At 39.0% G+C, this 24,562-nt stretch overlaps 1 protein-coding gene and 1 pseudogene across 2 annotated transcripts in view; one reads left to right on the forward strand and one right to left on the reverse strand.

Moving 5' to 3' along the window:
• Nucleotides 1-14,819, reverse strand: LOC309806859 (heterogeneous nuclear ribonucleoprotein U-like protein 2; annotated as a pseudogene). The gene is made up of 3 exons: nt 14,583-14,819; nt 1,867-1,894; nt 1-1,583 (listed from the first exon to the last, which is right to left on the reverse strand). The product of its transcript is annotated as a heterogeneous nuclear ribonucleoprotein U-like protein 2 (transcript).
• HACD4 (3-hydroxyacyl-CoA dehydratase 4) overlaps nt 14,510-24,562 on the forward strand; it is a 20,886-nt gene continuing 10,833 nt past the window's right edge. Inside the window, exons 1-3 of the mRNA XM_082612384.1 lie at nt 14,510-14,855; nt 16,248-16,351; nt 18,616-18,743. Of these exons, the coding sequence (XP_082468510.1) occupies nt 14,818-14,855; nt 16,248-16,351; nt 18,616-18,743 (270 nt within the window). The 5' untranslated portion in view covers nt 14,510-14,817. The remainder of the gene's footprint in view (nt 14,856-16,247; nt 16,352-18,615; nt 18,744-24,562) is intronic.

Raw genomic sequence — 24,562 nt, forward strand, 5'->3', positions numbered from 1 at the left:
TAGCCCACCTTTCATCTCCAGCATTATAGACTCAGGCACATCATCTCCCTCCACTTCCTTCCTCAGCTCCAGCCTCTTCTTCCAGTCCTCCTCATTAGGGTCGACCACCACCACATTCCGAGAGAAAGTCTTGAACAGCAATAGCTTCTGCCATTGGCCAGAGTTGTACACATTACACTGATCAAGAATGAAGTTCCAGGCTTCCCTGATGGCTCAGTGGTTGAGAGTCCGCCTGCTGATGCAGGGGACATGGGTTTATGCCCCGTTCCAGGAGGATCCCACATACTGCGGAGCGGCTGGGCCCATGAGCCATGGCTGCTGAGCCTGCGCGTCCAGAGCCTGTGCTCCACAATGGGAGAGGCCACAACAGTGAGAGGCCCACGTACCACAAAAAAAAAAAAAAAAGAAAAAGAAAAAGAATGAAGTTCCTCTTTGTCCAGGAAGCAATCTGGACCAGCTTACTAGGGCACTGGGAGGCTTGCTGAAATAAAAGGTCTCGGCTTTTGGGGTCCATCTGTGGCTCCTCGAGCCCCTTCATCCTCATTTGATTGAGCACAGTCTCAGCTCCCAGGACATTGTATCTTTTCTCAGGGTTTTCTTTTGCATATTTCAGTGCCCACTGGGTCTTTCCAGATCCAGGCAGTCCCACCATCAGAATCACCTCACACTCCTCTATGGTCTTGGGAGGGACTGCAGTGCACATGCGCTCCTCCACAGGCATGGCATGGATGAACACAAACTCTTCTGGTGGTGGGAAGAAAGTTTCCTCCTTCTGACCAAAGTATAATTCTACAACACAATTTTTGCAGAGGACATGGGGTAGGAGGGCCCGGTCAGCCACAGATTCCTTGTTGATACAGAATGCCACACCAAGGTCTTCTCCATTCTTGGAAAAGGAAAGTTCTACTTCTTCAGCCTCAAAATTAGCAAAGCAGCCAATGACATCATTCTCCCCCAAAGTCTGGCCAAATTCCTCAAACTGCCCATTCTCTGCCTTGAGTCCTCGTCCATTGAAACCATAAGAGAATCCATCCTCACCAAGCTGTGGATGGGTAAAATCAACAGGCCATCCAACTCGAAGGAGAGAAACCTCTGTGCAGCCTCTTTCATTGGGAGATTCTGGGTTACCTTGGCCTCAAAGCAGACTTTCCCCTCTGTCACTCCATAAGTACTTCTTGCCCCAGACCAAAGGATGTGGAATTTCTCTGAGAAAAGTGGCTGCCCTCCATAGCAGTCTTTGCTCACCTGAAAATGGAGATCCGAGGTATACGTGTCCAGGTTCACAAGAGTCTGATCCCCTTCCTCATCTTTTGCCTCTTCCTTCCGGGGGTGGTGGAGACTTTGAACCTGTTCCTCTGCGGCCTTGTCACCCGGCGCCTCGGATCCCGGCATCTCGTCTCCGCTCCGATCCTCCGGCTCATCTTCCTCCCCCTTGCCGGTGCCCTGCTCTTCGCCACCTGTCACCCCACCTGACTCGGCTGTGGCCTCCTCCGCTGGCTTCTCGGAAGCATAGGGCTCAGCTGCGGCCTCCACGTCTGCCGCCTCCAGGGGCTCCAGCGGTGGCTGTGCAGCCTCTCTTTGCACTTTTTAAAGGCTCTGAAAGCTTTTGTTTATTTGCCAGTGAATTTAGTAGAGAATATATTCCACATATGGATTTATATACTGTATATAAAAATGCTTGGTGAAAAATTAAATACAATGTGAACCTGAAATATCCTATCAAAAATTACATTTCAAGCCAATTTAAGAAACTATTTTTGCACTATTTGCCACTTAGAGTTTTAAAAGCATAACAAAACCTAATCAACTAAAACATTTAAAAAACAAGTGACCGGTTTATTTTAAGAGGGATGATGTTTATCTCACCATAACTTCTGTCAGGATAAGATAATACCTGTTAGATGAAGAAAGAGTTAACATGTCAATTCCTATTGATTAGCCGCAGAAATATTTTGTCACCAAAGTGGGTGTATCATACTTGTAAAGTATATATTTTAATAAATAATTTGTTGAATTTCATCTATAATAGTGGGCCAGGCACTGGGCTAAGTGTTTATGTTTATATGCACAAATACACACCAAACAAAATCTAATTTATTCCCACCTCAGTGTTGTGAAGTTAGAACTTTATGGATGAGGAAACTAGAGCTTCAAGAGATGAGTTCCTTACCAAAAAGTTCTCTTGAGTACTAACTGCAACTTGACCATTGTATTTCTATGAGTTTCTGTTTGTTTTTTTGTTTTGTTTTGTGTTTATTTAAGTATATATATTGAAGTGTATGATTTACAATGTTGTGTTAATTTCAGGTGTACAACAAAGTGATTCAGTTATACATGTATATATCTATTCTTTTCAGATTCTTTTCCCTTACAGATTATTATAAGAAATTGAGTAATCTTATCATTATCTAGTTCCCTGTGCTATATAGGAGGTCCTTGTTGGTTATCCATTTTATATTCCTATGATTTTTGAAAAGATATTTAACAAATTTTGACAATACATCATGATAGTTTAGTTATCATTTTAAAGATTTTTCTGTTCAGTTCATCACCCATCAACATTATCTTCTTTTAAAATATACTCTCCCTGGTCTGGGAAGATCCCACATGCTGTGGAGCAACTAAGCCCGTGTGCCACAACTACTGAGCCTGTGCTCTAGAGCCCGTGAGCCACAACTACTGAGCCTGTGTGCTGCAACTACTGAAGCCCGTGCACCTAGAGGCCATGCTCTACAACAAGAGAAGCCACCACAATGAGAAGCCCACACACCTCAACAAAGAGTAGCCCCCACTCACCGCAACTAGAGAAAGCCCACACACAACAACGAAGACCCAACACAGCCAAAAATAAATAATTAAATAAATAAAATTTAAAAATATAAAAAATAAAATAAAATAAAGTATACTGTGACATTTGTGAGGACTGTATCCTTAAGACCTTCAGCAAAACTCAAACACCAGTATCATATATCTGTTCCCAGCTACACATAAATGGCAGGTCCATACAATACGGTAAGCCCCCTTTGAGGCTGATGCACCTTGGGAGCTAAGCTCACACAGCTCTGTCTGCACTCTAGCCTCCCAGCAGGTGGGTCCAATTCAGGTTTGTACCTTACTGAGGACACACACATCTTGAAGGTGAAATAATCCCATTTTGATGTAGCTCTCAAATCTCCAAAGCCAAAAATGTTAAAGCCTAATAACCAAAGATCTTCAACACAGTATGTTTTTTAAAGAGCTAATAATTTTCCTATGAAAATATTTCTGACGTTCAAGGAAATTTTTTATCACATTTGTTCTCTGAGAGAGGGAACTTTAGTTCAGGAAGAGTAAAGCTGAGAATGTGAGGTCACTTCCCTCTCCTGTGCATTCCCTGGAGTCCTTCCTACAATGCTGCTCCAGGGAGTTTCCTGTCTCCATTTCTTAAATAAGTTTAGTCACTTGTGCTCCATAGCATTCCTCCCCTGGGTCTTTAAACATGCACAATCTCCCAGACGTGGAGAAAAACTTCCCTTGATTTTCCTGGAACAGGATTCTTTACCATCCCCAAGGAGTCGTTATGGGATTACCTGCCAACATTCTCAATGGTAGCTGTTTCAAATAACATTAAACACCATTTCCTGAGTAGCTACTCCTCACCTGGTGTCCTGCCAGGTTGAGATGGTGGGGTGGGGGTGGTGGGCAGCGAAGGCACGGATTCCCATGTTCAGAAAGCTTGAAGTGTGATGGGGAGGCAGACATACAAACAATCACTATAGGTTATTGTAGATGTAAAGCGTGAAACGAAGATCCAAAGAGGGAGAAAGAGACAGGACAGAGGTAGAGGTCAGCAGTGGCCACAGAGGGTTTAAAGAAGCAGGAAGTGGTTAATAACATCAAGTGAAGGAGAAAACCCGGGCAGACAGGGTCTGAAAAGCATGCCAGCTTGGCTGCAAATAGAAGGAGGCAGATAAGGCAACAGCTGGAGCGAAAGGCACAGTCAAGGGGGAGGGAGGGTCTATTAGTTGCCATGAGTTGAGGGTGATAGATTCAACTGCTTTAATGTGACAGCTGTCTGGATAAATATGATGGTGATGGATGGATGTCTAAATAGCTTCAGATGTAAGTAAATTAAGTTGGAGGGGAAAACATCTCCTCGGGAACCCAGGACAGATTTTAGATTTGTGTAAAGACCAGCCAATGTACTGTTTGTTTAGTAAATTCTGCCTCCCAAGATTTTGAAGCAAAATTTTAAATTCAGCATTTGAAAACCAATTATGTGTGTAAAGGCAGTTTTCAATCACCTGAGTTCAAATCTTAGCTTTACTGTTTACTGGCAGTGTTAAAGTCCTGGATAATTTACTAAAATTATCTGTATTCTAGTTTCCTCATCTGTAAAATGGAAATAATTAATATTACATCATCGTAGCTTTGCTGGAGGAATAAATCAGTTAAATCACATAAGGTGTTTAGAATAGAGACTAGCAATAGCCAGCCCTCAATATATTTAGCTATCATTGTGATTATTATAATTACGAATATCATTATCTGGTCTTATTTTTGTCACAGTTCTTATAAACATAAGTCAGTTTATTTACTTCATTTTACAAATGAAGCAAAATGGCTGCATGTGAGTAAATAATTTGCTTTGAGCTCTACACCTCCTCAGAATTAGAATAAAACTCCCAAACCTTTGTTCATACACATCTTAGTGTCTGTGAAATATGAACAGATCTTTACACCAAGGGCACCACAATGGTAAGACAGTCTGAAATTATTTTATACCTAAGAAATGAAGTAATAAAAAATATATACATATTTAGGCTCAAGTTCTTCTTATATCACACCTGCCCTGGGTCACAAGGTCCACAAAAATTAGATGCAATCTAATTGTATTAGAGCAAAAAATACTAACAGTAAAATAAATTAAAAGGAGGAAATGTGGAAACATAGAATTTTATATAGAGTAAAAATATCATTCAAAATAAGGTGAAATAGAGACAGAAACAGAGAATTCATTGTTGTAAGCCCTGTATTAGAAGAAATACTAAAAGAAGTTCTAAGGATAAAGAGAAATGATAGATAGAAAATAGGAATCTATGTAAGGGAATGAAGAATTGCAAAAAATGGAAATATGTAGTAAAGATAAAGGTCTTTCCTCCTTATTTAAAATTTAAAAGATAATTAACTTTCTAAAAAATGAAAATTTATTGTGGGATTTATAATATATATAGTAGTAAAATATATGGCAGAATACAGAAATAACAGAACTAATGGAAAGGAAAAATGGAAGAATTCTGCTTTAATTTTTTTTATAATATATGTGATGTGGTATAATATTAATTCAATGTAGATTATAATAAGTTAAGGATTCATATGATAATTCCTAGAGCAACCACTAAAATATAAAACAAAACTATAGCTAAAAAGCCAATATAGGAGATGAAATGAAATTCCCCAATGTACTTGATAATTCCAAAAATGTCAGGCAAGGAGGAAAAAAGATTGAAAAAGCAATTAGAAAACAAATAGCAAGATGGCAGATATTAACCCAGCCACAGCAATAACTGCATTAAGTGTAAACTAAATACTTTCATTAAAAGGCAGAGATTATAGACTGGATATAAAAGTAAGACCCAATGATATACTGTTTACAAAAGATATACCTTATTTTTTAAATTTTTAAAATTATTTATTTATTTATTTATTTTATTATTATTATTTTTTGTGGTACACGGCCCTCTCACTGTTGTGGCCTCTGCCGTTGCGGAGCACAGGCTCCAGATGCGCAGGCTCAGCGGCCATGGCTCACCGGCCTAGCTGCTCCGCGGCATGTGGGATCTTCCTGGACCGGGGCACGAACCTGTGTCCTCTGCATCAGCAGGCGGACTCTCAACCACTGCGCCACCAGGGAAGCCCAATTTTTTTATTTTTTACACTTCAAATATAAAGAAAAAGATAGGCTAAAAGTAAAAGGATGGAAAAAGATGCACCATGCAGACACATATCATAAGAAAGTTGGAGTAACTATATTAATATCAAAGCAGACTTCAAGCTTAACAAAATATTAGCAGACAAATCCACTAGCATATAAAAAGGATAATATATCATGACTAAGTGTTAGGTTCATTCCAGTAATACAAATATAATTTTAATCTTTTGGCACTGTTTTGATATCTTTTGTCATACAAAAACATTTTTCTATAATCCTGTTTTGGTGAACAGCTCTTCCTAACACCCAGGGTGTCCAAATAATCATCTAAATTTCATAAGTTGTTTTTACTGCCTTTTCCTATACACTTAATTCTTTAATCCACCTGGAATTTACTTTTGTATGTGGTGTGTGATAGCATTCCAACTTTATTTTCCTCCAGATGGATTAAACAGGTGTACCAGCCATTTATTAACTAAGTGAATCTTTTCTCACGGAATTGAAATTTTAGTTTGTCAAACATTAAATTCCTATATATGTTGAAATCTATTCCTGGGATCTTGATTGTCTTCTATTGTTCAATTTGTTTGTTCCTATATCAATACAATGTCTTATATTTTATTGCCTAGTAATACATATCCTCCTCACTATCCCTCTTTTAATTAATTTTTTGGCTAGTCTTAGAAATTTCTTTCTCTGTATGGACTTTAAGATTATTTTATTCAGTAAAAATTTTTTCTTATGATTCTAATTGTAATTACCTTCCATTCATAGATTAATTGGAGAAAATTTAAATTTGGAGGATATAAGGGACTCCATTCAAGAACATGTTTCCATTTGTTTCATTTTTTAATATTCTACAATAAGATTTTATAACTTCCTTCTTAAAGAATCTGTATGTTTCTTCTTTATTTCTAGGTATCTTTCGTTTTGTTACTATTGTGAATGAATCTTTAGTTTTGTTACTATTGTGAATGAAAGTATAATTCTATTTTGTTTTAAACTGATTATTGCTTTTATAGAGAAAGGATTTATAATTTTTTAAAATTAAGGCTCATATCTGGACTTTTGGAAATGTGGGAAGAGATCACCCAGCCCTGTAAAGGCAAGTCTGAGCTAACAAAATAATCAGTTAGGACTAATCAAGATCAGTCCAAATTTTGTTCTAAATTTCTGTCTCCTAGTGGCTCCCTTACCCAGCTATTCTCTGATTTGGGCACCAATAATGCAGTTTTTTCTGTTCTTGCTTGACTGAATTCTACTTGTCGTCTATTCAGTGCCACTCTTGCCCCTAGGACTAGTCTGAGAGGATGCTCCTTCTTGGGGGCTGGGATCCAGCACAAGACCAGATTCACCCTATTTCACAGGTAATCTGATAGATATCACTCATGCGATCTCCAACTATATGGAATAAGACTTTTATACCAGCAATATAAAACAATTAACCATCTCTACAATGGCCTTAAAAGTTATCTATGTGGTAAAGATTATTTCTAATAGCAGATAAGAAATCATTACACACTCTAAGGATGGCCATTTAAATGTGGTTATATCGGGCTCATAAACCTTATAAATTAACAGACTAAATCTCAATGCAGGTTTAGCCTTCAACAACAATATTAAGTAGGGTAACTTTCCTTTATCTTCCCTTGACTTCGGTGTCTAGTGTACTAATGGTGCAATTTAACCATCTTGTCTTCTCCCTACTTCTACACTCTACAAAGGCCCAATCTCCACCTACTCCCAATACCCTCAACCAGACACAGGGAAATCAGACTTCTGTCTGAACAACAGGCAAACGCAAGTACATCTGACCTACGACAGCACCTGCTTCTGTCTAGACAGTCCTCATTTAGAGAACCAAGTCTTCCTATCTGGTTTAGCTTGTTTTTTTGACCTGGCTCACGACAGAACTCTCTACTTCTGAGTTGACCTCTGCTCCTCCCCTCAATCCTCCCCCCACCCCCACCGATCCACTTATTATCTCCTCTTCTATGACTCCTTCCCGATCCAGAACATATGCTGAACATTTTCTTGCTGGAGATCTAACTCTTGAATTTCATTTAGGATGATAATTCCTTTTAATTCCTTTGTCTCCGGTAGCCTGACCCCTCTCCAACTACCACAACCCTCCCTCCTCTGTCCCCTTGTTCCTTCTTCCCCAGGCTTCTGCCCTATTTGACAGGCAGCATCCAGGGCTCCACCTCTAACTGCTGGAGCAGGTTGTCACTGGGCTTTTGGGACCTTGACCTCGTCTGCGTTTGAGTTTGAAGCTTGACAGTTATCACATTTGAGCCTCACAGAGGAAGCAGGCTAGGGTCTGTAATTGTATTATCTTCATTTTAAAAAATAAAGGTGGAACGCAGTGGTTGGGAGTCCGCCTGCCAATGCAGGGGACATGGGTTTGAGCCCTGGTCCAGGAAGATACCACATGCCGCGGAGCAACTAAGCCAGTGTGCCACAACTACTGAGCCTGTGCTCTAGAGCCGGCGAGCCACAACTACTGAGCCCACGTGCCACAACTACTGAAGCCCGTGCACCTAGAGCCCGTGCTCCGCAACAACAGAAGCCACCGCAGTGAGAGGCTTGCGCACCGCAACGAAGAGTAGCCCCCGCTCGCCACAACTAGAGAAAGCCTGCGTGCAGCAACAAAGACCCAATGCAGCCAAAGATAAATAATTTATTTTAAAAAAATAAATAAAGGAACTGAGACTCAGAAAGGCATTATTACTTGTCCAACATCACACAGAAGTGAAATCTAGACTTGAACCTGGGTCTTCTGACTGAAAATTCCTTGCTCCCTGAAACTGTTCCTTTCTGTTTCTGAGCATAGTTAAAAAAAAGAAACAACAACAAAAAAAAAACCCCAGCCATTTAAAAACACCTTGAGAGAGTTTGGGATTAGCAGATGTAAACTATTACATGTAACATGGATAAACAACAAGGTCCTATTGTATAGCACAGGGAACTATAGTCAATATGTTGGGATAAACCATAATGGAAAAGAATATAAAAAAGAATGTGTATATCTGAGTCACTTTGCTGTACAGCAGAAGTTAACACAACATTGTAAATCAACTATATTTCAATAAAAAAAATTTTTTTTAATACCTTGAGGTTTAGAAACACCTTGAGGATGGAGAATGTGTCTTTTTGTCTTTAAATTCATGCAGTCTCCCAAACAGCCAATAAGAGCTCACATAGCACAAGGTCAAGCACAATATATTTTGATAAACAAACACTAATTCTGTGGAAAGTATACACAAACAGCAAAATGAAAGTATCAAACCAATGCATGAATAAAGAAGTACGAACATTGACATCATTTACAGCTGATGGCTTTTCTAGGGAGAGAATTTATAGAAAATATGTATTTGAGATACAGAATAAACTGTGAGTTTATAGAATATCAGAACCAGATCATGGAGATCTCTGTGATCTTCTTATCTAATCCCCCTCAACTAATAGAATAGCCAACATTGAGAAGGCAATATGGAATAAAATAATCTGAGAAGCAAGACCTTTGTTTTTCTGAAACTCATTTTTCAAGGACGGAATCTTTCTGGTCAGTTTTCTTTTGGGATCAGCATTTCCTACCATTATTAAGCTACATAAATGCACAATATGAGCTATGTTTATCTATTCAAACATCCAGTAAAATTCAATAATTTTTAGATGAATTAATAAGCATTTAGATTGTTTATTTTGACTTTACCTCTTTTGTAATTTCTTTATCCAAAAAATGATTACAAAAGATGCCGTTTTGTTTCTTGACCCTGTGTACATATCATACAGTCAAAAAGTCTTAAATTTTTAAAGCCTAATTCATTTTTAAAATCTCTTACCTTAGACTATCAAAAAGCAACCCTGCCTTTAAAGTGATTTGGATATAATGGAAACAAAAATAATTTTATCTAAAGAGATCAATATAAAAATGATCTTGAAAGTATTTATATTTGTGACCCAAATATTGTCTCCATCATTATAAAACTAAATCTGATCTCAAAAATTACCATATTAGGGCTTCCCTGGTGGTGCAGTGGTTGGGAGTCCACTTGCTGATGCAGGGAAGACGGGTTCGTGCCCGGGTCCGGGAGGATCCCACGTGCCGCGGAGTGGCTGGGTCCGTGACCAATGGCCGCTGAGCCTGTGCGTCCAGAGCCTGTGCTCAGCAACGGGAAAGGCTGCAACAGTGAGAGGTCCGCATAACGCAAAAAAAAAAAAAAAAAAAAAAAAAAATTACCATATCAAGTTGTTTTTCTGTGGGTGAGTCCTCTAAGTAGTTTGTAAAGTGAATTATTCTAAGAAAAGCAGTTTTCAGTAATCATAGACAATGGCATGGAACAAGAATAAATAGAAATGAAAATTGTATGTGAATTTAAATAAAACCTTAACTGTATATAACAGGAATAACAGTTTGGAATTATACTAATGTGACTTTCTCTTTTGCATTTCTTTGTATGTTACTTTCTTCCAAGCCTGCTAGAGGCATCCTTTTGCCTTAGGAGATTTGGGCTGGTTGTAGGAAGGCTGCAAAGGGATGGATTGAGTTCCCTCTCAGCCTTGATATTGTGGGTCTTTTTAATTTTGGCCATTCTCATACGTGTGTAATGATATCTCATTGTGGTTTTAATCTGCATTAAATGTATACATATATCCCCTATCTCCTTCCTTTAAAAAAAAAAAAAGAACAGTTCCCACCCACCTCATATGGTTGCTCTGAGGATTAAGTGAGATAACTCATAGAAAGCACAGTAAAACACATGTAGCTTATAATCAATAATATAATCATGTGAACTAAGAGATTTTATAATGGCGCCTGCAAGGCTGAATAAACCAATTACACACTTGAACACATTTGTCTTAGAATAACACAGGGGATAGATTGGGGGATAATGATGACCAAGAAGTCCAGGGTTTGGTCTTCTAAATGGAGTCTCAAAGGGGGAAGACATTTAAAGGATGAATAGTTAAAGTTCTAGCAGAGAAGTAAAAGCAATGCTTTGGATCAGCTGGAAAAGAGTGGTAATAGAGGCTGAGAGCGTGTCCAGGCAAAGATTACAATAGATGACTATTTATGATTAATGCCCAAGTAAGATAAGATAACTGGGCAAATACAGCTGAAATTTTGCACAGTGCTGTGGAAAGAGAGCTCAGCCTAGCTTTAACTAGAGTTTTGGTGCCTGTGAAACAAGAAGATTGGACAACATAATCTCTAGGGTTATGTATGGATCTAGCAGCTTGTGAAATTTCCAAACTGTGCTATGGGATTGGGAGTGGGAAGAGAGAGAGGTTGTGATCCCTGAAAATTCCAGGTGGTTGAAATAAAAAGGAAATCTAGAACTGAACGTTTTCAGAGTATAACTGTATCCTTATAGTGCCCTTTGTAGGTAATGGAAGAAGAAGGGGGCAGTGGGGCACTTTTCCAGAATCTCTGCTCTCAGTGAATATCACATGAAGTATTGGCATTCAAAAATGAGATTGCCAAGGAATGGGAGGGGAAAAAATGCAGGAACAGGATGATGGATAGATGGATGGTTAAATGTCCAAACTCAGGATATTCAACCACTGGATTTAATTTCTCTGAAGATCATTGTGAAATAGTGTAGCTTATTACATTTTATGTATGGTATAAAAAATTCTTGAGCTAATCTGCTACTGCCATGAAATATATTTCAAGGCTTTAGTTTCCCAAATGGTGTTCATAGGGATGAAAACAAATTTAAACATTTTCCCAAAGAAAACAACACTGACATATTCAAATAGTGTTAAAGTTCCTTCTAAAGGCAAGAACATGTTAATTTTGAGTTACTTGAACTATCCCGACCTCTGACTTCTCCTGTACAAGTAGATAATTGACATTTTTGGATACCTATCATGCCAAGCACTGTACTAGGTACTTTTACACATTTTCATCTATACATTTTCCTATTCAATCCTCCCAAGAATCATGTAGTTTTGGCAAAAGATACTTTGTTCATAGAAGTTAAAGTATGTCAAATTCTTACTGTAAGTAAGAGGTAGAGCCCTCTGGGAATTCACAATTTAGTTGAGTAGGCAGGAACCCCAGTAAAAATATCTTAAGGTAAGTGCCATCATAGACATCCATTAGACCAGTGCAGCTCCCAGAAGAAGCTCTGGGAAGGGCTTTAAAGAATGAGTAGAACTTTGACAGGTAAATATTGGGATGAAGGGGAAGAAGTAGAAGAGAAATTCAAAGGAGGAGAAAATTTCACATAGGTACACACGATGATCAGAAAATGCCTGGTGTGGTCATGGAATGGTGAGTTGCTATAATTGGTGGGGGATAGGGTGGTATGAGATGTCTGCGTATGACTGGCTTAGAGGCAAGATGAGATATGACTGCAGCAGGCAACAGAGAACCACAAATAATTTTGACCAGAAAAAAATGGCTGGATCAGGACTATGTTTTAAGAAATACTTCCAGCAGGCTTCAACTAATGTATGGTAGTCTGGGTAGAAGGAGGAGAGACTGGAGGCAGGGAGGCTGGTGAAGTCTGCCTTGGTAATGCTGGTAGGACCTGAAGAGGACCTGCCCTAAAGCCCTGCCAAGGAAAAGGGAGAAATGCACTTCCTACTCAAAATGTTCTCTCATAAGCTCCCTCTGCACTGATTCCTTGGAAAACAAGGTAGAATTCCCTAACTTCTTGATTTGAAAGGTTTTTTGTTTGTTTGTAGTTTGTTCTTTGGCAAGTAAAAAGGAGCTCTTTTTGGGTCTCCTTTACCCGGGTTCTGGGTATAAGGAACAGAAGTGGAATGCTAGTGATCTCAACAGAATAATTCTATCAATAGAATTAGATTGGATGGGGAGACTTAATGATGACTCCTAAATTTTAAACCCGAATGACTAGGAAAACCGTGGTTTCCCTGCAGGAAATTAGATAATGATATGGGAAGAAAGACAGTATGCTTATTTTAAATAGATTCAATTGGAAGTTACAATGGGATTTTCATGCAGAAATATCCAGAAGCTATTGAAAGGCCAGAGCTAGTGTTCATTAAAAAAAACAACAGAGGCTGAAGATAATAGAGTCAGCCATTATCTGTGTGGAGATAAAGCCGTGTGGGGAGATGTCTGTGCTGAGGAATAACATGGTGGCAAAGGGAAAAGATGGCCCAGGGCAGACCTGAGAGGAAATAGAGCTGGAGAAGAGGAGACGTCTAGAGAGAGAGAAAGGACAGAAGGCGAGAAAAGTCTAACATGCAGAGTTGCAGAGGCACAGGGAGGAGAGGTGAAGGTGGTAAATGCAGTAGACTTGTGGAAGGGGAGGAGGGGGGAGGATGAAGATGCAGGTTCTGTGTTGTATGATAAAGGGTCGCTTTCTGCCTTCTCCTCTCGCCCCATTCCAGTCCATCCAGGGCTTTATTCCTCTCTTGCTGCTTGGCCTGGGCACTGATGACATTGATGACTGCTTAGCCACCAGTGTTTGCTTGTAAATCAGTTTCCTCTTTACATCAAGTTCTCCCCAAGAGCAAGAACTGTGTGGGGTCATCTACACAGTGGGTGCAGAATGGGGACTCAGGGAAGAAATCAAGGCAGCCTCCCTGAGAGAACAGTTTCTGGAGAGCGTTGGGAAGGAAAGTTAAATAGTAAGGTGTTATGGACCAGGAAGATGGTAAGAAATAAAGAAAAGTCTGATTATGAGAGTGGGCAGGGAGTTATGAGAAAAAGGAGAGAGAAAACTACATCCAGTGAGAAGCAGAAAGAATAAAATATTTAATTCTAGGGTGGGAGAGATTTGAAGATGTTCCTAAACTGTGGTGAAAGACAGTGGAAAGGACAGGATGGAGATACAAGAAGAAGCTGTGGGTAATGACTGATGGAATGACTTTGAGAAGGGACTGGTGAATGCAGGAGAGGGATGAACTTCCGACCCAGGGCAGGGGGTGAGGGAAGGTGCAGAGAAATGGAGAGATGAGGTACCAGGTCAGAATGGACTAGGAGGAAGGAAACTATAGCTAGCCTAATGGAAAAACAAAAACAAAAAACCTTGAGGTTCTAATACTGCCATTTATCAGTCATGTGACCTGTTGCAAGCACCTTAACATATTTTTTAAATGTTTAGCTAAAATGGGGATACTACCTTCCAACTCCCCAAATCGGGTATATGGTACTGCTTACTTGCAAGTGCTTTCTTGGCTTTTTGTTTGTTTTGTTTTAAATTTATTTGGGGATATTTCCCTTAGAGGGCAGAGAAACTGGAAGATGGTCTGGATCTTATCAGCAAAGTAGGAAGTGGGTCACCAGAGCATGAAGGAGAGAGTGGTGCCATAGGCCTGAGTGATCAGGAGGTTTCTGAGGGCTGGGCAAAGGATAGGGAGATGAACACAACATGAATAAAAGGATTTGCAAGCATCAGTGAGGACCCAGGAGAAATGAGAGGGCAAGGATGTCTGATACTGAGGAATCAGGCCTCTTGGCTGAAAAAGTGTTGGGGAAGGCGTGCTCACAATCGTCCTAGCCTAACCGCTCTCGCAGGTGAGGGTAATAATAGGCGCCACCTGGGGCTCACGCATCCCAGCAGGCTTTGGGATGGCTTGACTGCACGCTTCCGGGGTCAGGGGTCAGGGTCCGTTAGTTTTTACGAGGCTGCAACGGAGTCTCAACACAAAGATTAGGAAGCCGGGTAAGGAACCTGGTGCACCTTACTTGGGACCTGGGGTGTGTTAGGGCCCCCGCCAGGCCGGCCCAGCCTCGGGCACCTGCCGCGCCTCGGCTGGCTCCCGCCGCTGCAGGAACTTCAGGAACTTTTTTTTTTTTTTTTGGTAAATTGCTGCGTGAGGAGAGGCCCCGCCCTTCCGCGCCCGGCCGCCCGGCCGCCCCTCCGGCGCTCCCGGCGGGTGTTCCTTCCCGGTCGGCGTGGAGGGCCTGGAGACTGCGGTCCATGGGACCTGTGGAGCTGCCCGCCTGGCTGCAGCCCAGGTAGGACGCTCGGCTGAGGAGGGAGAGGAGGGGGTACGGGAGGAGGGGCCGCCGGGGGTTGAGGGTGGGGAACGGGGCGGTGGGTGGTGCCGATACTGATGAGCTGGGGGAGCACCGGCCGGCGCCCGAGCAAACTTACGCCCCACACTCCGTGGGGCTCTGGACAGGTATTAGCTAATTAAGTTGTCTCGACAACCCTAGGAGTAACTGTTATTTCCCCCATCTTATAGCTGAGGAAATGGGAAGGACAGGCTGCGTGGCTACCCTTACTTTTGTGCTCTCTCGCCGTCTTTTTCTGTCTTCCCCCTCTTCCGACCTGGAGCCCTTCCCTTGACTTTCTCTACCTGCTGCAGAAACACCAATCACACGTGTAGATTTCAGGGCCCAGTTCCAGAAAAACTGATTCAGTGGTATGAGGGTAGAGCCTGGGATGTGTAAGTTTAACCCACGCGCCATGTGATTCTGCTGTAGGTTTGAGGGAGGAATTCCTCTTCCCCACTCATTTAGTAGTACTTGAGTCATCTGTAGGGGTGCCCAAGTAAAATCATCAAGCTACACTGTATCTGCTTCCCAACTTATTTGCCTTATTTCCCAGAGGTTTCACATCTCCAACTAGGAGAAAAATCTTGTCTACCCTGGGCAGGGCCACTCCCACCGCTTTTCCGAACCAGAAGCAACGCTTCAAACGGTGCTTTCTCTAGCTCCCTCAAACGTGTATCTGTCAGTCTTCTCTTAGTCATCTCCCCAGCAACGCATTTTAAAAGCCAGCTTGACTTCCCATATCTGGCCCAAGTGACTAAACTGCTTTCTCTGTGTGTCTGGTGAAGGAAGCTATCTGCTCTTGCAAAATATAATAGGCAGTGGTGAGACACTGTCCCCAATCACATAATGCATTCAGAAGTCAGGTGTGTCCAGTGACTGAATTATCCACCACCTGGGAATGCCATCATTGCTACTCCCCTCTTGTAACTATAAACTAGTTATCAAGTTCAAGTTCTGCACTTAGCAGGGACACATATCGACCACATCAGCCCCTCTCCATCCATATTTTCTTTTCAAAAATATTCAAAGCCTACTTTGCAATGCTTACTTTTATTCCTTGGGGAGCAGCAAGGTTAGAGGTTTATCAAAGATGAAAGTGGATTTTGAAATAGAACCATATTTGTCTTTAAACACACTCAGGATGGTTACTTTAACAGATAGTGTGTGCTTTCAAAATCTGATGGGGTTTAGAGGGGTAACCAAATAAAAGACTCCGATATGGAATAGTTGTCTCTTGCTTGCTCAGATTGGCCAGTAAGTTAGCGAAAAGATGAGTATAATGCTGAAAAGGTGATTATAAAGGAAGTGTTTAATATGTTTAAATGAAGTATTTTCCTGTATTTATTGTAGGTATAGGAAGAATGCCTATCTTTTCATCTACTACTTAATCCAGTTCTGTGGCCACTCATGGATATTCACAAATATGACAGTCAGATTCTTTTCATTTGGAAAAGGTAAAAGCCCAAAAGAGTTTTGGATTTTTAACTTTTAATCCTCGTTTTCACCTAGTCCTGGTTATAATAATTTTTTAACTTCTATGAACTGCACCTAATAGCCTTCACTTCTCTAAAATGTAGTGACCATATTTTTCAGTAAGCATACTTTGTTCTTACTGCAAAAACCAAAACCTTTTTGGAGGAGCGGGGGAGGTAAGATGAGGGAAAGGTATGTGGCTTCCCCCTGAGTAGGCATTTGCCCTGAAAACATAGACATGACATTGGGGGTGGTGCCATTTCACTCTTCCTTTTTGGTTCTGCACCAAACCTTAGCAGATTTGGTGTGTGTTGTAGAAATCTGTAAATTCCAGTAAAACATTTTTTGCAGAGAAATCAGGAATTAACCAATTCTTCTCTTGTTTTTTATTCCCCAGGTTTCAGTAGTTTCAGGAAACTACTAACAAATGAAAGACAATGTTTATATTCCCCAGGCTTCTGTTTGGTCCCTTTAAAGGGCAATGTGTCCATAAGAAAATGATACACTTTGTAGATGACTCATCACCTATATGGGAGTTAGCATTAATGGTTTAAATCATAAGCTTCCTCCACTTTCCTAAAAAGTAAAGATTTTAAATGCATTTCAGTTTTCCAAAAAATGAATCACTGTCATTTAACATTCTGACTGTCAAAATAACATTCTTTTCACGTTCCATCCCCACATGGGTAAGTGTCATCACAGTTTACAACTGTTGCGTGACTTGACAATTTGAGCAACTGCTGGTTTCAGCTAACAACAAACATCTAGGATATATCTGGGAAAAGTCATGCTGTGCTCATCAATTCAGACTTCTGTATCATAAGAAATTAATCTACTTCTGTGGCACCATAAATGTTGCTTTTTCATTACTGCAAATCTACAGATAAATTATTGCCTTTGTTAAGAACCTCCAAAGATACAGCCTGAGGCTTGAATTTCAACTATGACTGTTGGGAGTCCTCAAGCAGAGGAAAACACAGGGCTTAGGAAAACTTCCCTTATATTTGTAGGAAAAAACATCACTTCTAGACCTTGGAAGTTAGCTGTGGCTTTGAGGGCATATTATAGGTCATTCACAACATGAGTAACTCTTTATTATGCTGCCTGGCCTTTCCAGTAGGAAAAATGCCTTAGTCAGCAGTGTACTTAGTTCTTAATTGTTATCCTGCCGTTATAATTATAAAAGCTACGTATTATTAAAGAAACACAACCCATTCATATGGAAGGCAGACTGAAAAGAACTATGTGGGGTTCAGTTCAGTTCCTGAATCAGTGTATAAATTAAGTAGCTCAACAGCACTCAAGCAACTGGACTAGTAACGTCTGCTACTTTCTTCCTTCAAGGAGCCGTGTGACTGATAATTCTCTTATAGCAAGTGCAGGGCCATGGATAAGAGCATTGACTGTGCCTCAGAAATCACCTGTGAAATGGGGATGATAATAATGTCTATCTCATAGAGCTGCTGAGAAGAGACACCCTTTGTGTTTGATAAATTATTATCATGTGAATGATCACTAGGGAGTGAAGACAACAAAGACTTCCCTAGAAGATTCTTAACATGGCAGGATTTCATTTTAAAATTTAAACCAACACATTTATCCTATTTAGAGGAACATTTGTTTGCCTCCCATTTCAGCTCTCTCCAAATGCAGTATTTGTTTTGGGCCCTCTGCAATGGGCCCAAGTTCCAGTGTTTAAAACTCAAAGAAATCCAGAAAGCACTGACTACATATGTATGAGCCATAAATGCTAGATACATGTAAGATGTTATTTGATATCATGGCATCATTAATCTCATTTCCATAAAGCTTCTCTGAAATAGTATTTTCTCATCTCTGTCATTTTCTTGTCAATGGACAAGGTGTGGGCACCACAGCTTCTTTAATAAACTCACCTCCAACCTGTTTTCACTGGTGTAGTCTAGAGTCTAGCTGTTTACTTTTATGCTGGGATTGCTTTAGAATCTCATAAATGGGGAATAAATGCTTTAGCTTTGGCCATGGAGCCGCCTTTTTCAAGTTTTAAATCCTTTCTGGAAGAGGAGCAATTAAAATGTGCAATGATACAAAGTGCTTTCTTTGGTTACATAGTCTTTGTAATTTAGTAATCTATTTAGGAAATTTCTCACATGTACTATGAAAAAGGAAGTAAGGAGTCTCAACTGTATTTCAAAGTGCTTTATAGATTTGGGTTGTGATCTATGTTTTACTTACCATGTCTGTATTTTTAATTCACTGGACACAGATTCAATGGTTGACACTTTTTATGCAATTGGACTTGTCATGCGACTTTGCCAATCTATTTCCCTCTTGGAGTTGCTGCACATATATGTTGGCATTGAATCAGACCATCTTCTGCCTAGGTTTCTGCAGGTAGGTTTTAATCGCATTATTTGTATTATAGAATTTGTTGCATACTTAACTTTGTTCTGTTTATAGCCTCTGTTGACTTTATGGCAGTGAAAAAGCCAACCTTTGCTAATTTGCAACCCACATCACTAACAAGGAGAATTCCATGAAAAGCTTACCTCATCCTGTTATAAAGCAGAAACTAACACACCACTGTAAAGCAATTATACTCCAATAAAGATGTTAAAACAGAAAAAAAAAGAATACAATACCTGGTTGCTATTGCTGTTATTTTAGGTATCAGTTGTCTCTAGCCCTAGATGACCATTGTTCCTTTTAAAGGCAGGTTGAAGGAAGGTGGGAAAGTCACTGGTAGATATTTAGTATACTAAATCATTGCTGAATTAAGGCAAGAAAAACAAAAAAGTGGCATTTTCCGTAAGGAGAGATAAGGGTTAAGTGACTATATGAGCATATGTTTAAAATTTATAGAAAAGGTATGTACATGAGTATAATTTTAACTATTTGCAAAATAAATTGGAAAAATGGATAACAAAATGTGACCAATTTGCATTGTAAAAATATTTGAAATATCAGAATCTGATTGTATTGCCAGCACCTAGCAAAGTGCTTATAACAGAAACATACACCTTAAATTTTGTTGATTGAAGGAGTGGCATAGATCCTTGTATTAAAATTTGCTTAAAATGCCATGAAAGTTTAAAAGATGGAAATCGGAGGGGCTTCCCTGGTGGCACAGTGGTTGAGAGTCCACCTGCCGATGCAGGGGACACGGGTTCGTGCCCCGGTCCAGGAGGATCCCACCTGCCGCGGAGCGGCTGGGCCCGTGAGCCATGGCCGCTGAGCCTGCGCGTCCGGAACCTGTGCTCCGCAACGGGAGAGGCCACAACAGTGAAAGGCCCACGTACTGCAAAAAAAAAAAAAAAAAAAGATGGAAATCGGAGTATAAACTTGAGGAGCCTATCAAGAACTCAGCATTGCAAGTTCACGGGAGATTTTAAATTTTGCTTATTCAGTAAAAGTAGAGAAATAGTATTCATTAGGATGAAGACATTTTCAGTGTTGACATATCAAATGTAAAATAAAAATTGGGGCAATATTTAGAGTACAAACTAGTAACAGTAGTAGTCAGTTAGCTAGCCAAAACCTAGATGGAAATGCCTTAAATGTATTTCCTTACAAAATAAAAAGGGGTACACATCTGTCCCAGAAGAAGCATATTATTTAGGAAAAGATTTATTGGTATTTATTATATGTTAACAACTAAGATGCATATAGCATCGTCTAATGCTACTTTTAGAACACAGAATTAACAACCCAGGTTAAATAAAAGTTGTATTCTGTCATATGGAATTATTTTGCTTGGAGTATGATCATTTATCTGAATCTAAGTCATGTTTTCTTTTGGCATACTTTTTTGGATTTTGTACTTTTTTAGGCTAAATTGGATAATATTAATTTTATGGTAAAACAGCAGTTTCAAAGTTAAGAGCAGTGTTATTTTAGTTATTTCCAAAGAAGGAAATGCAAGTGAGAAACAGGACAGTTAAATTTGTAAGAAAGAAGAGCATCTTGAATATGTCTAGAAAATATGCATATATGTTATGCTCTCCAAAAGTATGTAGGCTTATCCAAAAATAGAAAGTATTATACAACTTAGTAATCTGACTTCTTGCAGTTCTAAAAATTCCAGAATATTTTTTTTTTTTTTTTTTTTTTTTTTTTTTTTGCTATACGCGGGCCTCTCACTGTTGTGGCCCCTCCCGTTGCAGAGCACAGGCTCCGTATGCGCAGGCTCAGCGGCCATGGCTCACGGGCCCAGCCGCTCCGCGGCATGTGGGATCTTCCCAGACCGGGGCACGAACCCGTGTCCCCTGCATCGGCAGGCGGACTCTCAACCACTGCGCCACCAGGGAAGCCCTAAAAATTCCAGAATATTTAAGTGTGATTTTAATCACTATTAATTGAAACTGTAGTGGCTTATGGAAGTATGATCACTGTAATCAGAATATATCCTGGTTTGGTAATTAAAAAATAATGGCAAGTATATACTGACACTTTTTATTTAAAGGTGAGGTGGCAAAGTCTACTGTTGATGGGGCTCAAATGATTTTTAAGTTTCTGTTGTCAGGAGCAATCAGGGATCATCATAGTAGCGAAGACAGTTACCATTCTCATCCTGGGCTGATTATTGTTAATTTTTGTTGTGATGTTTGGCTTCCTCTTTTTATCTCTTTGAGATTTTACCTGTCCTCTGTTTCTTTTATTCATTTACTATCTTTTCTATGGTTTTCAGAATGGACATAGTATTGTAAAAAGCTTCAAGAACACAGCATCGGGTCCAAAGTTTCATTTTTTGCCCTCTTCTTTTATTAGAATTCTGCAGATAATTAGAAGAATTCCCTCATTATGAGATGACTCTGAGGCCCCTAACTTTAAAATAACCAAACAAAAGTCTAAAGTTGTGTAATTATTCTTGGTTTTCCTGTTTCCCCACTTCTAAGTGAAGAAACTAGTTAAGAATGTGGCTAAGCTACTCATACAGTAATCATAGCTGATTGCGTATAGTATCTGGAAAAATGCATGGTGTCTAGCTGCTTTCAAGTAGGTTGAAAAACATGTTCACTCATTTGTGATGTTATTTTGACATTACCTTTGTGAGACTGCTAAGTCACAATAGAATTCTCTTTTTGGGAACTGGTCTTCCAAAATATCAAGATAGGTAATTCCCAAAAGCGGTAGGAACTCTTAGCTAGTTGAGCGATTAGAATCACATGTATCAAATGACGGTGGTGTGTGTTTAGGAGGGTATGTTTGTTTTCTGTGTTTTCTTCTGTACATTTTTAAATGTTTTATACACATATTTATTTTGACAGGGAAGAGCCACTTGATTTTCTAATATTACAATTGGTAAAAGAAAGGGGGGGAACCCATTGACAATAAGACTATAATAAGTTAACACAGAGATGTATAGTTTATGTCTTTTTTAAAGATACAATTTAGAGGAAAAGGGCAAAACGATAACATAAATAGTTGTTTATATACATCCATTTTTGGAAACAATTACATGCCAGTTAAAATTATATCAGGAAATGAAGTAAACTTTTGTATTTTTAATTTATAAAATGGGAAAGTAAAAAAGGTCCAAAAGTAGAATATAACTATAATTAAAAGTGATAAGTGAAAACTTGGCATCTCTCCTCTCTAACGCTTTGCTCCCAAATGAGCTTGCGTATTTTATTAGCTTGATTTTTTTAAAAAAGTTGAATTGGGAAACTATTTTAGTATATTTAATCAAAACAACTTGCTTTTATGGAGCGGAAATACCACCAACCCTGAAATATTGATTTTGAAGGGCTTTCTTCTGACTTCGCTTGTGCAGAAGCCCGAGAAAGAGGTTTTTATTGATATAGCTTTAGGATGTTTCAACTCAAAGAGAGGGGAAAATATGCACAAAACTGACCTTTGTATTATGGCATTAGGCTGATGTGCCTTTAGGAAACCCTCAGAGTTATCCACTTTACTCCTTTACCTTTTGAGAAATGCAAAGACTTCATACATAACTGAATTAAAACGGCTAAATTCTGCCTCCTTACCTTTGCATCCCAATAAACATCGCTGCACATGTCTTCATTTTACACAGTTTTTTAAATCTATAAATCAAAACACTGGGAGTTATTACCCCCAAATTATCGTGCCTACAGAACTTCCATTTGTGAGCCCAAATTGCCAGAACAATATTTATTTTTACCGATATCACACACTATTTCTGATAAGGACAAGCAAGGGTCTGCTTGTCAAAAATCATTCCAAAGATTTCACAGTCACAGATTCATAAGAACAAATATGAAGGATATACCCAAGGAGAGTGTCTTAAAATAAACCCTTTTAGGAAAACAGCAACGTTTCACCCTAATTTCTTTTAATCCATGACGCAGGTGCTTCTTTGCATTGATAGATTTAATTTTTTTTTTCCATAAAGTCATATAGATTTTCTCTCCAGTTTGAGTTGGGAACAGGTTTATATTGTTAGAGATAAAACTGTACTGCGGATAGTGTTGTGCTATGAGATTCCCAAAACTTTGATGCTTCCTGAGAATGAATTATTCACTCTGTACATAATGAATTATTACGTACAATTCACTCTGTACGTAAGATTTTCGATTTTTCTGGTATTTTTTGCATTTGATCAGTGGAGTTCTTTGGTGTGATAGTTATAAATCTATATTCACAGTATGATTTTAAAGATGCTGAGATTAACTTTTTTATTCACTGATAGTCTTGATTATATAGAAAAATGTATTTTCCTGTAAATATACTAATCACTACATTATGCTTATTTTTATCTCCAGCATAATTACTTAACACAAAAGTTAAATAACTTATCCACGTTCACATAAATTGTAAATCGTGGAGCAAAAATTTGGATTTGGGCTAGTTTTCCTGAATGCTCAACTATTATGCTACATTTGTTTACAGTGTCTATCTCATAAACTAGGACATAAATACCATGAGGGTTGGGACTTGGTCTTGTTCACGGTGTTATACCCCCCGGGATTCAGAATAGTGCACTCAATAAATATCTCTTGATTGATGAATAAGTAAAAATATATAAATAGTATTTAGATGCTTTTGTCTTACAGAAGAATGTGGTGATTTGAACATTTAAGGGTATGTTTCTGAAGTTCTCAATGAAAGTTTACAGGATTTAAAATAGTTTGGGTTATCCTTTTAGTAATACAGTAGTCTTTGAGGCTAAAACTAATTTATTTTTAAGATTGTAGAAATTCTCTCTATAGTTGAAGTGTGATTTTTTACTCCTTCAATAGTTTATAACTACTTTGCTAAATGCCATTTATAAATTAACAGTTTTAGTCATTGCTTAATCTGGAGTTCAGGATTCCCAGATAGAACATAAAAATGCAAAATATTTTTATTTTGTAGTTACCAAATTTTTGAATTAACCACATTACCACTTTGTTTAATTTGGCCTAAGTTACAGTGTTTTTACTGTGCTTTTATTCTGCCTGTTTGAGTTGCACAAAACATTACAAGACCATTCATTAGTAATTGTCATGTTCTCATAGGATTTGTTTAAAATGACAAAGTGCTAAGTTTTCCTAAGTGTAAAGCTCCAAATAACTGGTCAAACTATTATATGTAAAGAAAAGTAATAAATTTTAGAAGTCTATTCTTCAAAATTATTTTGGTGTTGATTTAGAAAATCAAGTAAGTTCTTGTTTTAAGGTTTAACTTTTCAGGAGAGGCTTTTTTTTTTTTTTGAGAATAGACTATAACATAGACATTATGCGAAGGTGTAGCCCATAAAATAACAAAGGCGAAAATGTCTTAGTGTTTCAGAACAAGCAATTTAGAATGACATTGTCTAGACTTTGATTTCATATCTATAGGCAAGTCACTTTCACTTTGTAAAATGCAGTGTCCTTTGTAAAAGGCAGATAATAACAATAGCACTTCTTAGGGTCGTTATGGAGATCAAATGAGATGGCGTGTGTTTGGGACCTGGCACAAAGTAACTAATAAATATTGGCTTTTTACCAATTTAAGAATATCGCCTCCTAAATTCTCCCATTGTATTGCCATTGAACGGTCAAGTTAGAGTTAAATAGCCATCAGATAATTTGTTAATTAGACTGACATCGTATGTGGGGAGGGCCTTCACATACCTTCCTGTATGTATGTGATTGTGTTTTGGGGGGCATGCTGATTGCTGATTTCTCTGCAATCAGGTTACCATCACTAACATGCCACAGTCCCTCACGTGATGGTTTTAAACAGAGTGAGTTTCTTTGTGCAGCTCC

This window comes from Mesoplodon mirus, assembly GCF_964341445.2.
Source record: "Mesoplodon mirus genome assembly, chromosome: 1".
Taxonomy (NCBI): domain Eukaryota; kingdom Metazoa; phylum Chordata; class Mammalia; order Artiodactyla; family Ziphiidae; genus Mesoplodon; species Mesoplodon mirus.